The sequence below is a fragment of the Astatotilapia calliptera genome, chromosome 22 (genome assembly GCF_964374335.1).
Source record: "Astatotilapia calliptera chromosome 22, fAstCal68.1, whole genome shotgun sequence".
NCBI lineage: Eukaryota > Metazoa > Chordata > Actinopteri > Cichliformes > Cichlidae > Astatotilapia > Astatotilapia calliptera.
In genome coordinates, this window is record NC_137442.1 from 6,153,097 (window position 1) to 6,168,278 (window position 15,182).

The 15,182-nt window shown below is 36.4% G+C and overlaps 1 protein-coding gene across 5 annotated transcripts in view; it reads right to left on the minus strand.

The window, feature by feature from the left end:
* Positions 1-15,182, minus strand: part of LOC113015191 (class I histocompatibility antigen, F10 alpha chain-like) — a 134,074-nt gene that overhangs the window by 73,695 nt on the left and 45,197 nt on the right. For 2 of the 5 annotated variants that reach the window (XM_080296016.1, XM_080296015.1), the window contains exons 1-2: positions 11,208-11,400; positions 4,795-5,055 (exon numbers count right to left, since the gene is read on the minus strand). The exons of the other annotated variants lie outside the window; for them this stretch is intronic. In XM_080296016.1, the coding sequence (XP_080152142.1) occupies positions 4,795-5,055; positions 11,208-11,385 (439 nt within the window). In that variant the 5' untranslated portion in view covers positions 11,386-11,400. Of the gene's footprint in view, positions 1-4,794; positions 5,056-11,207; positions 11,401-15,182 lie in introns of those variants that run through there. 5 annotated transcript variants of the gene reach the window in all.

Sequence of the window (15,182 nt, forward strand, 5' to 3'; positions counted from 1 at the left end):
CATGAGTCAAGAAAACGCTCACAGCTGTCACTGAGAGAGGTGGGTGGGTCGATCCAAATATCGATAGTATTGATACCAACACTGGTATTGGTTACGGATCAATACTAGCATGACTGGATTGATTCTTTGCTTTTATCCTTCAAGTTCAGTATGTAGCCGCTGAACTGTGTTAATTATTTCTGTAGTGGGGATTCCCTTTGTCCAACCAAACATCCTACAGCTTAAAATTCACAAGGCACTGCTGCACTGTAGTAATGTTTTGTATGCAGGCAAAAGAAGTCCAACTATCAAACTCGAAAGTTGCATTTTATTGTTTATTTTTCCAGTTTGGAAAACAATAACAAAGATCCATCTTTGTTCCTACCCGCTGCTTCTCCTGCTCTGGTAAAAAACCATAGGCCCACCCCAGTGCATTCTGGTCCTATACCAGTCCCTTTATTTATATATAAAAAAAAAGACCTTACAGTTCTTCCTGGCTGACTTAGCAAGATAAACAACAAAACAAAACAAAACAAAGCAAATATTAACCGACAAATAAACTTGCAAATAACCCAAAAATATAAACAAACCAACAACAAACACCAACAAATTTCAGAATAACAAAAATAAAGAATAAATAGCTCCAACAATTTCTTTGGAAGAATAAACCTCAAACATGCACTATGAAAAATGTCCAAACCTTTTTGTGTGCTTTAGAGACAGAATTTACATCACAGGTCTCCAAAAAACTGAGTTTCAAAAAGCATGAAAAGCTGAAAAGTGTGTTTTGTTGTGTCAACTAATTATTGTGGAAAGTAACAATCACAGTGATATAGTGGTCATGGCTCACTACTCTCCCCCAATTAGCTGCCTGAATAACTTGAAATTATTGGAGCTGATATCGACAACACTGCGCCTGTTGAAAGTGTGAATGTTGAATGTTTTTGTTGAAATGTCCAGGCAAGTATACACATGTTAAATGACCAGATATACCTGTTCAAATAGCGTCAATTAACTCACAACTATATGATAATTCTTCATAACTAAACAATAAGAACAAGTAGTCTGATGTCCTGTGATCATTATGAAGCTATAATTTGAAATACAATAACACGTTAAGTTTTTGTACAAAGTATCGGTGTCGGATCAGTATTGTTGATACCACCCTGAATATTACATCACTAGTCACTGAGCGCCGGAAAAAGCAGCTCAGTGATCCGCCCAGTACGCTGTTATTTTCCGCCGCTCTTAAATGTTGCGTAGATGAGTGACCAAAGCTGTGTTTAATGACCAAAACAACCCGTGGGTTTTTTCACCGCTCATAGGGAGGCTTTCTGGAAGGATTCTTGCTGAATTTTACAGCGTCCTGATTTAACGACACCACCTTAATAATCAACCTTCAGCCAGTTTATGGGAAAAGTGAGACATTTTAACACTTTACTTTCCTTGATTATATTTTCAGGTTGTTGTTTATTAGTAAAAAAAAAACCCATTAAATTTTAAATCTGGGACCAAAAATATTAAACATCGACTGAAACTCATATTTACGGTCTTATTTTTAAATAGGACAAAAATCAGTGTAAAATTTAGAGAAACTGTTAACTGTTAAACGTCTGTCTGTTAGTTTGTGTTTCTTATTTTTGGTCTATCTACTTCTCACCAAACTGTTGTACTATTGAAGTAAAACTAAAAGTTAAATATTTATTTATTTCCCACAGAGTAGCTTTAAGTTTGTCACCGATTTATTTATGGAACCTCTGCTAATGAAAGATAATCCTGAAAACATTTCCTCATGAAAACGGGCTGAATGTTTTATTTTCATGCATTTAGTTAAATTCATTTATAAAGAGGCCGTGGACAGTGAACGGGTCATTCAGCTGTCTCTACTTTCAGCCAGAGGCGGAGGCAGACATATGATACACCCGGGGCTTAGCCCTAAAGGGTAGTATGCATGTGGGATTGGGGGAGGGGGGGGGGGGTGTTTAGAAATGACTGAAAGATTAATAGGCTCTGTTTTGAGTTTTGTTCGAAAAAGAATGACTTCATATTGGGAAAAATATATATCACATATGCAGGACACCTTAAACTAGTTTTTTAATTAAGCAGCAAGGCAGAACAAGGTCAGGGCTGCATCGAGGACTAAACCCCAATTCATCCAGACCCAGAACTGATCCGGAATTAAAACAGGACTACAAGAGTTCAAAATCAGGACTACTGAGGACTTAACCAAAACAGAACCAGAATCAGAACTAGATGATAGTAGCACTAAAAATCATCATAGACCTGCACTACACTTATTTTTTTAATTCTACCAAAGTCCACTATTTAGATTAAGAAAAGTTTATATAATTGTTTAGCCTTGTTGTGCAAACAAGCCTGCATAACTTAATAAATATAGAATTTGAAAAATAACAAACCTAAAAAGAAACACTAGGTACGAGATACATGAGTACCTATGATACGGTGATACTTTTGGTAAACAACCATTTGACTGACATGTGTGTCTCACCTGCTCTTGTTCATCTCTGTTCTGTCCTCATTCTCCCTCTCTGTTCCTCTCTCTCCCTCTCTGTTCCTCTCTCTCCCTCTTTGTGCTGACAATCATCAAATATACAGTTGAAACCAGATATTTACACACTCTTCAGATAAAAACCCAAACACTTTTATAATTGTAACATCAAATCAGACTAAATGTTTATTTTTTTAGATTGATAAATATAAAAAACATATTTGTTAACTTTAAGAGTAAAGAGAGAAACTATCTGTATTTCTTAATTGTAAATGGCACCAAATTGTATTCAAAATTGAGCCACACTTATGGAGCTCCACAGTTCTTTTTCTTGTGTTTTGGTTGACATCTCTTGATTTTCCCATGTCAAAGAAACAGGCTTTGTGTTTTGCCTTATATGCATCCACAGCTGTGCCACCAATTCACTCACATGGACTCTACGAACCTATCAGAAGCTTCTTCAGCTCAGAATAGAATCTTTGGAGTTTTCTTATTAATTAACAATAAACTTAGTGTATATGTGCTCCTAAATTTGATGAAAGTGATAAAAAAAAATAGACAGCTCCCTCTTTTTATTCTGACATTTAACTAATTCAAAAGATATTTCAATATTTATTTATCCAAAACAAAACAAGTTTACTCTAAATTGATGTTGTACAGTAAAAAAATGTTCTTGTGTTTTCCCTAAAGTGTGTGTAAATATCTGGTTTAAACTGTGAATATACTGCTGTGTATTGAAGTTCCTCTTGTTTTGCATAGAAATATACTGAACAGCATACAAAGCATAATAAATAAAATAACATCTACCAGAGTTTTTTCTTTGAAAGAAGCCCCTTATGTCCATTCTTGTATATCAGTGCATTACTGAAACCGATTTATTTAGCCGTGGAGGGAAACAACTAAAAATATGAAATAAACACACATGTAAGCTGAGACTCTCTAAAGAAACAGCATTGTTGTTGTTCGGCTTTTCATTTCGCCATTTGTTGATTCACTTGAAGAGCAAGTAACGTAATATGGGTCAAGTGATCAGTTTGATATCAATCTTTCGTGATACACCGTCATATTTACATTATTTGTACAGTACAAATGATTAGCTGTGGTACCTGGTCGAACTTCAGTTCTCCTCTGTCTGCCTGGCTCCGTTTCTCCAACAGCGCACTGGCAGGCAGCAGCTCCTCCCGCCCCCTCGCTCAGTCGCTTAGTGTCTGAGCTCGGATCATACCAATATTAGGGGGGATTTACGCACAGTCGTAAATTCCCACAGTGTACACTATGTGCTTCGAATATTGTGTGTAGTTTTTGTTTTATACAGTTGTCAGCCAGGCATCTAACTATGAAAAAATTACACTCCAAAAGACCCCGGGCTTCTGACAAAACAACCCGGGCTTAAGCCCAGTAAGCCACCCGCTCCGCCACTGCTTTCAGCCTGTTACAAAGTCAACCCTATTTGATTCTACTTTTTGTATTAAATATAACATTATTATTATTATTATTATTATTATTATTATTATTATTATTATTATGTGTTTAATGGAATCTGGAAAAACTGTTGTCATAACTGTGACATCACAGCACATTTAACATCTCAGCTAGATGATAAATTATTTCATCCTAAGATGCTGTTGATGGTGTCTGACATATTTTCTTTTTCTATAATTTATTACAACATGTGATTATTTGTGAGGGTCGTCTGAACTGAGACACGGAGCGACTTCCTGTGAGCTGCAGGAACAGACAAACACACTAAGATGGATCCTGAGCAGCAGACACAGATCCTGATCCTGGGTTTAAGTTTCCATCCTCTGAAACTCTGCAGCCTCTTATTGTTCTAAAAAAAATCGTATAACTGCGGGAAAACTACACACCAGACTATGTTGAGGTCTTTCTAGAAGCTTCCACTGAAGGAGAGTTTCAGTCCAGGATTGTTTTTATTAAAAGTCAAATATTGGTTCACAATAATTGTAAAACAAATACATCTCAGACTGATTATTTAGATCCAGCTGATTTTCTGGAGATTAATTTCTGAATAATCGATTATTAAGAAATTGCAGCAAAAACAACCATCAAGGTTTCAGAGGCAAAAAATCCTAAATATAAACCGAAAACTTCAAATATCATGAATTTATCTTTATTATTTGATTATTGTACTGTAGTTCTACATTCATTATGAATTATTATGTTAATAATTTTAATCTGTAATCTGAATGAAACATTTAATGTGTGCAAACCTGTTTACTACTGTAAACAAAACACACTGAAAACATTAACAGCAAATATCAGTAAAAAATTAAACATGAACAAACCTCCAGTTTGGTTGAAGCGCTGCTTTGCAGTGTCAATGTTGGCTTTGAAAGACTGCTGGGAACCCCAACAGTTTGCAGTCTCTCTCTCCCAGTACTGCTGATCTGTGTTCTTGGCAATCCAGTCCTGTTTGGGCACAGCTTTCTCCGTGTTGCTGTCATAATAATCAATCTGAACATCATCAACCATCCCAACAACCACAAACTCTGGGAAGTTTGGGACTTGAGAGGATCCAGTAAGGAAATACTTCAGCGAGTGGGTCACTGTAAGAAACAGTTAATGTTGTGAGATCTCAGGAACACAGACTTATAAATTCTTTTATTTTTTAAATAACACAATAAGAAAAACTACAGCACATTAAGGACATCCTGTAATAATCCTGCTGTCCCTTCAATAAACACAAAATAGATTTATGAACAGATATTCAGTGGTTAATGTAATTTTTCTGATCCTCTTTTCTTCAAAACTTCAAATTCTAGTTTGAACCTGATTATTCACAGAAAGTTTTAAAACTGGTGTTTATCCTTCAGTTTGGTTTAATTCAGTTTTCATGATTGATGGTTTGAACTCATTATAGGTTTTAATTTAACTATATTTTTAATTTGTTTTCATTGTTAAACAAAATACATATTATTTTTAATCTGTGACTTTTGAAGTGAGTTGTTCTCTTTTGCATTTCAATTTTTGATATTTCAAATTATATGAACTGATTGAAGCATATCGATGCTTCTTCTTTGTTTATATTATTTTTATAGATTTTTTTAAGCTTAAAATTGTTACAGAAAGTTTTACTTCCAAAATCTTTGATCGATAATATTATCAATAAAACCAACGCTAATGTTAGGTAACTATTATTTGGGGAATATTATCTTAGCAATTGTTATTTTATGGTTTATTCTGTAATCAGGTTTTCAGTTGAGTTTTCAGTTATCAAAAGTCAACAATATTTGTTAGTTTAAAACGCTTCTCATTAGCGCTCCCTGGTGGAGATTGTTTATAAATTGCAAAACTTTTCTGGTATTTCTCACCTGCAGCTTCTTATTGATCATTCAGCAGTGATACAAAAAATTAGTTCGTGATGGTATGTGTAGTGTATTGGCACTTTACATACATAAACTATCTGATATTATTAAGTAATAATAATTTAATTTGCATCTCAATTCAGTTCAATTGAATTCTATTTTATTTTATTTATACACCTCACAACAAAAGTCACCTCATTGCGCTGTTAATTAAGCAATAACGCCAGAAAAACAGTGAACTTTATATCCGGGTGTAACTACTCGTTAGTTACGATATGTGTGCGCATGTCAAACAGAAAATATTCACAAGCATAACACTGGTGAATAATACTGAAGACAATACAAAGCAGGAGTCTTTTAACTTTTAATAGACTGCATAAAATGACATGTGGCTCTTCATATATTGAACAAATAATTTTTAAATAATAGTAAAATAAAAATAATATTTATAAAGATACTTAAATGAACTTTAGTTAACTTTAATAAGCAGCTGTTGTGTGAAAATGTTTTAAACCCTCATGAAAATTAAAATGGTACTTAGTTTTTAAAATAAACGTTTTAATTATTGTTACCAGATTATCATCAGACCTCCTCACTGATGTTTTATTTGTTGGACTGTTTGGAGAGACAGCAGAGTCACAACGCTTAAAAATGCGTCACGAACGGTTTAAACCCGGAAATCATCAAATAGTTTGGGACATAAGTCGCCTTGTTTTAATCTTTGCCTTCATCTAAACTTTAATGTTTATTATTAGGTATTGAAGAGATAAACAGACGATTTAATTACCTGTATAATATAATCGATTGTTTCTAAACACTGACATTATCTACACTGTAAAAAAAAAAAAAAAAAGTAATATAAAAGTATCTTACTGTATATTTTACAGTTTTGTACTGTTTTTCTGGAATATCATTAAATTTACATAAGTAGACTGTGATTTCACATGTCAAATGTAAAATAACATAACATCACTGTAAATGTAATAAAACACAATTTTCTTGTTTTTTAAATATATTTTTTTGTACATATGCATTCAGTGGGGAAAAAAAGTATTTAGTCAGCCACCGATTGTGCAAGTTCCCCCACCTAAAATGATGACAGAGGTCAGTAATTTGCACCAGAGGTACACTTCAACTGTGAGAGACAGAATGTGAAAAAAAAAATCCATGAATCCACATGGTAGGATTTGTAAAGAATTTATTCGTAAATCAGGGTGGAAAATAAGTATTTGGTCAATAACAAAAATACAACTCCATACTTTGTAACATAACCTTTGTTGGCAATAACAGAGGTCAAACGTTTACTATAGGTCTTTACCAGGTTTGCACACACAGTAGCTGGTATTTTGGCCCATTCCTCCATGCAGATCCTCTCGAGAGCAGTGATGTTTTGGGGCTGTCGCCGAGCAACACGGACTTTCAACTCCCGCCACAGATTTTCTATGGGGTTGAGGTCTGGAGACTGGCTAGGCCACTCCAGGACTTTCAAATGCTTCTTACGGAGCCACTCCTTTGTTGCCCGGGCGGTGTGTTTTGGATCATTGTCATGTTGGAAGACCCAGCCTCGTTTCATCTTCAAAGTTCTCACTGATGGAAGGAGGTTTTGGCTCAAAATCTCACGATACATGGCCCCATTCATTCTGTCCTTAACACGGATCAGTCGTCCTGTCCCCTTGGCAGAAAAACAGCCCCATAGCATGATGTTTCCACCCCCATGCTTCACAGTAGGTATGGTGTTCTTGGGATGCAACTCAGTATTCTTCTTCCTCCAAACACGACGAGTTGAGTTTATACCAAAAAGTCCTACTTTGGTTTCATCTGACCACATGACATTCTCCCAATCCTCTGCTGTATCATCCATGTGCTCTCTGGCAAACTTCAGACGGGCCTGGACATGCACTGGCTTCAGCAGCGGAACACGTCTGGCACTGCAGGATTTGATTCCCTGCCGTTGTAGTGTGTTACTGATGGTGACCTTTGTTACTTTGGTCCCAGATCTCTGCAGGTCATTCACCAGGTCCCCCCGTGTGGTTCTGGGATCTTTGCTCACCGTTCTCATGATCATTTTGACCCCACGGGATGAGATCTTGCGTGGAGCCCCAGATCGAGGGAGATTATCAGTGGTCTTGTATGTCTTCCATTTTCTAATGATTGCTCCCACAGTTGATTTTTTCACACCAAGCTGCTTGCCTATTGTAGATTCACTCTTCCCAGTCTGGTGCAGGTCTACAATACTTTTCCTGGTGTCCTTCGAAAGCTCTTTGGTCTTGGCCATGGCGGAGTTTGGAGTCTGACTGTTTGAGGCTGTGGACAGGTGTCTTTTATACAGATGATGAGTTCAAACAGGTGCCATTCATACAGGTAACGAGTGGGGGACAAAAAAGCTTCTTACAGAAGACGTTACAGGTCTGTGAGAGCCAGAGATTTTCCTTGTTTGAGGTGACCAAATACTTATTTTCCACCCTAATTTACGAATAAATTCTTTACAAATCCTACCATGTGAATTCATGGATTTTTTTTTTCACATTCTGTCTCTCACAGTTGAAGTGTACCTCTGGTGCAAATTACTGACCTCTGTCATCATTTTAAGTGGGGGAACTTGCACAATCGGTGGCTGACTAAATACTTTTTTGCCCCACTGTATTTAGATTGTAAAAATACATTCAGAAATGTATCATAATTTCACAAATATTTGTCTGTTATTTGAGAGATTGATCTGTTAAATTCAAATGTAATACTATGGAAAAATATATAAAATGATTGACAATTAATGAGAATAATTAATAATTAAAGGAGTATTTGAATTATAATTTTGCTGAAAATTTCATGTCATCTAGGTCTGTTTCAATAATTCAGAGGTAACAAGTGAAAATATAATTAATAGGAATAAAAACTAAAAAAAACATATAAAACATTGCACGGCCACGCTGTGCTAATTATATATTTAAAAAAATAAATGTAGAGGTAGGAATTGCAATTAATATAAATCTCAAAGTATTCACAACATTCCTGAACAGAAATAGGCCTCTGCACCTGGGGTGAGGGCGTGGCCATGAAAACAATGTTACATGCCATTGGATGTTGGGACACATAATAACATGACGCTAAGCATCGGCCAATGAATGTGAACTAACAACCACAAGGTCGCGGGTATGGCTGTGGAAAGTAGTGATGGTAAACTTGATTATTTTTGCTGAATCGAGTTTGAATGAGTCACTCACCAAAGTGAATCGGGTTTTTTGAGTCATTTGAGTCACTGAGTCAGTTGACCAGAGTGCAAAAAATGTACATTTTCACTCAAACTTAATTTGTTTCTCTTGTCATGTATATCCTACTGCTAAGATGAGTGATTGAAAAAGAAAAACAACTATTTTTATGGAGCAAAAAAGAGCAAAAAGAATTCTAAAGGGAACATTTATTTTTATTTTATTTTAGTAGTATTTTCCTCAAATGTGTCAAATATATATTTTCCCATCTAAATGTCCACTGAGCTGTGAGCCAGGGGGCGGTAATGCGCCTTAACATTGGTTGCCAACCAAGAAGAAGAAGAAGAAGCTGCGAGCCAGGAGGGAGGGGGTGAGTGAGTCCTGAGTGATTCGCTTACGCTATGATTCAGCACAGGAAGGGAGGGGGTGAGTAGCTCAAATGTGTTGTTAGCATGTTAGCAGAGCGATGCTACTGTGAACCGAGGAGCTATTGTCTTGATGTGAGCTTCTACTCAGGGTTTTTTCTTCCAGTTCAGAGCAGAAATGTTTTTGTTAAGAAACTGGCTGTTGTTTTTTTCCCCACAGTTTTAATTATAAGCTAGATATATTTCTACTAATGAAATTAGTTTGCTAAGAGCAACAGGGATGAGTCAGTGAGTCAGTTGGGCTTGTGAATCATGATTCACGAGTCAGTAAAGTGATTCTCGAGTATTGAACGATTCATTCATGATTCGCGCATCACTAATGGAAAGCGCGCTGGAAGAGATAGGTTGGTGAAAGATCATCCATGCAGTGCTGCAAGGCAAGTATATCAAACTCAGCTTAGTAGATTTAACTTGGAATTGCTTGACCACTATGAAATCAAATTGTAATAGGCTATACACTGACACTTGTGGTGCTTGCTCTGCAAACACAGTCCCATTCGTTCAGTTATTTTGGTAAAAGTTTGTGTTAAAGTGACAACTTACAACATATCAATACTTATCAGTTAAGTATAATCAGCATAACAATGAGGCTTTTGTTTTACTCGAGTTGTTCTTTGCATATGATTACTTTGCAAATTTCTCCAAGGGAACCCAAATGGCCAGCAGCAGCCCTGAATGTGAGACTTTCAGAAAGCTAGAGCTACTTCTAAACCTGCAGGTTATGTGCCTCAAATATACCCCTTTTCATTGCTCCAGATGTGGGGAGGCAGATGAACGTTCGAGGTGGCATCGTCCCCTTCTTTTGTGCTCAAATGTGTGTTTGCATTACATTCTTTTTTCTACGTGCTTTTGTTTATGCATAAGTGTTAGTTGTTCTTGGATTGTTCCAGGAAGGGTTATCTTTTTGTCAATAAAATCCATGTTAATGATTGAAACAATGTCTCATGTCTTATAAGTAAAATAAACATCTACAAACTGCTCAAACACAACATATGATCAAGAACTAACATAATCTTGATGTAATTATAATCAGGGGTTTTGTTTAATAAGGGTTCTTTGGGTGTTTTGTGACAGATAAAACCCACAATCTTACAGGGAGCACACTTAATTCAAACTGAAAGTCCAGTAAATATTCAGGAAATTTATGTTAAATTACACTTCAAATCTAAATTTACATGTGATATTATGTAAAATTAACAGTGAATTGTAATTTTAAAGCCAATATCTAGTTTTTTGACATGTTTTGAAAGATAAATCAAATTATTTTGTGCTGTATAATGTAGTATTACATCAAATATAATTGAATATATAACTTTTTTACATCAAATAATGTTATTTAACCCAACTGTTAACTGTATATTTCTGTAAATTTAAGCATTATTATTCATATTGCCACATTCATTGACCTTGTTTATAGGAAATTTCATTGTTTAATCACATTAAAATGTTCCTAATTTAATGTTTAAAAGCACTTGAAAAAGGCAAAATCCCATGTAAAATTAGGGCAACAAATTGTATTTTCATTACTGAAAATAACCGTATTTTTATGAGGAAGTTATTTTCTGTTATTTTACGGTATTATTTTGGCGCCCCAGCTGCCGGAATAGTACTGTTTTTTTAAGATGTTTTTTTAACAGTGTACTAGGATCCATTACAACTAAATGTTTAGCGTATTTCTGGGGAGCAAACAGTCCGTCCATTTGTCTTTCAAATTACATAAATCTGACATATAAAAAGACAGAAATATAACAGTCAAACTGACCTGCTGCTGCCCCCTGTATTCCCAGGAGAAGAAAGAAGATGAAGGCCTTCATCTTCTTTCTTCTTTCTTCATCTTCTACATTGTGACCATAAACATCCAAACCTTTAACAGACTTTATGCGCTCGCTTGTCCAGAAAAAGCTAAAGCTAAAATGGAGAACCAGGAGAAACGTCACCATTAGCCTAGATCAGAGCCAATAGGGATTTACTCTGAGAGTAAACGTCACTTAAATCAACGAAACTGAAAGTAAAATATTTTCATATGAAAAAAAGGTTAGTTTCATCTGGTCTTTATACATTTTTATGTTATGACAGGTGTAGTTCATGTTATGTTGGGTATACACTGTATAATTTATTTTCTATTCAGGGGATAAAACCTTGTTAAGTTTCTCAGTGGAGTGATTTGTATTAATTTTAAACGCATACACTGTAAAAAAAATCAAACTTGCAATTGCTGAGCTTACAGTCATTTCTTTCACAATTCAACAATAAAAGCTGAGTTGCCCCATAAACTCAAATACACTAAGGGTTTCAACTAATCCTTTAACGTTTTGGAGCAAAAGTTGGTCTCAGATGAAATTTATTGCTGGCAAAATGAATGAATTCAAGTTTTACATGAGTTGAAGCTGTTGGCGCCTTTCTGTGCCTGAGCACGCATGCGCATCTCATATTTTTGGATACTACGGGGTCTACTTTGCACTTTTGCAAGGACTGAAAGCCACCTGGCCGTCTGCCTTAATGCGAACACGAGGCTTTTTACACCAGGAGCTGGATGCTAGTGATGGGATTTCTGGCTCTTTTTAGAGAACCGGCTCTTTCGGCTCAGATCACTAAAAAGAGCCGGCTCTTTTGGCTCCGAACCGGCTCCTCGGGTTGTTTTGTTGCTTTAATTAATTTATTATTAACAATAATATAAAATTATGCATAAAAGGAATTACTAATGTAAAAAAAAAAGTGGTTTTATTTATATATGTTTATATATAAATATATGCGGTGGCCTCTAGAAACAAAGCACGTGCAAACTCCAAAACACATTTCTAGAGTTAACTGAACTTCCAAAACAGAGCTACCTAGATCACTTAAATCACACAATTGAAAGCATGTGTGTATTGTGTATTGTTTGTGTATTTATACACAAGCACTCGTAAATATTCAAATAATTTACCTTTTACTACCACACACCAAATCCGGTCGTTGGTACTTCCTGGCTTGTGTAGCCACTACACTGCGCCTAGCATCCTGGAGCACTTCTGTTGTCTTTTGTACGTGTTTTGGAGTTTTTATGTGTTTTGGAGTTTTTACGTGTTTTGGAGTTTGTACGCGCTTTGTCTCTAGGGGCCACCGTAAATATACTTTTATTTATTCGCTCCACATAAAATGTAAGAAATAAATCATATAATACAAAAACCACCTATTTATATTTCAGCTTTTAACTATTTAAATTTTCAGCTTTTTCCTTTTAAACAACACAAAACACTGCAAACCACAACACAATTAAATATAAATTAAAATATGAAAACAAAAAGAAGATGCACATTCTCTGTCATATGGGCCTGCATGAATAAACTTTCTGAATTCTTTATCATCCGCAACTGAAAATAGTTGTGGATGATTACTATACCTTTCACATGTGATGTTGTTGTCAGTGGCGTGTCCAGCGGGGTGGCCTGGGGGGGCACAGGCCACCCCCCCAACCAGACTGGCCACCCCAGGTGCCACCCCAAAGGCAAAACAATAAAATTCAATCAAATATCAAATGTCCGATTATGTTTTCACGGTGAAGCTCAGATATCCGAGTGTAAGTGAATGCAGCATCGGCTTCTGCGCTATGTGCATCACGTTAGCAAAGGTAGGAGAGCCAAGCACGAAAGACGGCACTGCAGGAAACAATTTTTCGGTGAAAGAAAATGAGGACAGAATAAATGTCCCGGTAAGTAATATTAAGTTTGTTGAGTTTAGTAAACTTCGGTGAAATTAGAATACCAAGGAGAAAATAACACTTAAAGAATTATTGCTGCCATCAAATATTTCTGACAGTATGCTACTGAGGGCAGCTAACATAAGAGTTATGAGTTATAAGCTATAATCTAAGTCGTAACATTGCTGTATGGAGCTGCAGATTTGGTTGCAGGTTAACATAGCTGGACTGGCCATCGGGCATACTGGGCATATGCCCGGTGACTTATTTTTTTTTCTTTTTTTTTTTGTAACGGCATGAACAATGAGAGGTGGTGGATTGGCCAGATGCAGGTCGATGTGTAAAAATAACTCAGTTTTTTGGTGGTGGCTATGACGGGGCTTCCACAGAGGCCAGCAGGTGGATGAGGGAAGGGGAGGCAGGAGAGCCCCGAGGCGGCCACCAGTCCGAGTGTCAGGTGAACTGAACTTCAGGTAAGAAGTCATGACCTGCAGTCTATCTGGGTCAGATATAAACTAAGTTTAGGTGGAGTTTATTTTTGTTGTGCTGACTTTTTACCCTCAGTTGCAATAACTCATACTGCGTTCTAGCCAGCTTGACGGAGTTTATATACAGCTGGGTGGGTGCTATGATGTTACTGATAGTGAACTTTATTTTATTCATAAGGTTAGTAGAGTTGCCAACGGCTCCTTAAAAAAATAGAATGGTCCCTCATTCAGAGAAATATTACACGTTTCGTATTGAGCTGAGAAGAGACGCAGTTTGTCCCGGACTTTAGCTAGAATGGAAAAAAGACACAAAGCTGGATTTATTCTGTCTTTATGCTGCACAGCTGCCTCTTCTTCTTTCATTCTCTCGCCTCCCTCTCCTGTTGCTACTTCAATCATGAAACTGATCAATGATCAGCTGATCGGCTCTCTTGTTTATTTATCGCCCACTTTGGGCCAGAAAGAGGAAACCAGCAGATATTGCGCTAAACAACAGCAGCACGTTTAAGCTTGATCAGCTGTTGTTAGAATTTATTTAATATTAATTTCTAATATCAGCTGATGTTTGCTGGAGCCACAGCTGTAAAGCTGCTGGTCATGATGTCGGTTTGGATGTGTGATGAGAGGGAAACGTGAAGATGAAACCAGGAGATGTCCTTACTGAATCATCAGAGCTGAGCAGATGATGGAGAAACAGGTTTACCTTTTAGGTGACATGAATGAGTTGAAGGGAAGTTATGAACTGTTTCTGAGAGACAAATAACACCAGGATCCTTTTCTAAGCAGCTGACAGCTGGTAACTGTGCAGGGGCGGATCTAGGAAAGTGTTGCCAGGGGGCCAGGTAGGACATTAACAGGGAAAGGTGGGCACAAAGAAATACTTTTCTTTCTTATTCTCATTTAAAATGTCTCGCTTTTATTAAATAATTATCTAAATCGTACAACCAAAGTTTTTATCTGACGTAAAATGTATAGAAATCATACATATACCAACAAGACTGTACATCACTGTCACAACAGCATTTTCTGTCCCAGTCCAGTCCTGCAGGTTAATACTGGCAGTGTCACCATGCCAGCTGACTGTATTTCATCATCAGCCAGTGTTGTTCTTTATACATCAATATTACCAAAGTTTACCATAAGGCAGCAGAGAAAGTATTTACTTGCTTTCAGGTTTCATTCAAATGTTAGTCTTTTCAGTTGTTTCTCCACTTTTTTCCTGTTTCAAAATCAAACACCAGTTTGTGAGAAGATTATCTTCTTTTTTTAACAGGCAGATAAAGTTTTGCATTGGCTAATTTGTCAATTGTTTGTTACAAATGTTCGTATTTTAATATTCAAAAATGTTTTTGCCCAAAACATATGTGCACTACATGTCAGTAAAAATACTATGCAAATATTGATGTCCTTGAATGCTGAGTAAACACTGACTGATTGTATCTCTTCTACTTCATCAACGCAGTATCTAAAAGCTTTGCACTGTAGTGGTTAAAATCGCATTCTAATAAGAGTTAAAAGCGCATTCGGTTATTAGGTTTATAGGGTTATTGAATTATGGTTAACGGTTGGT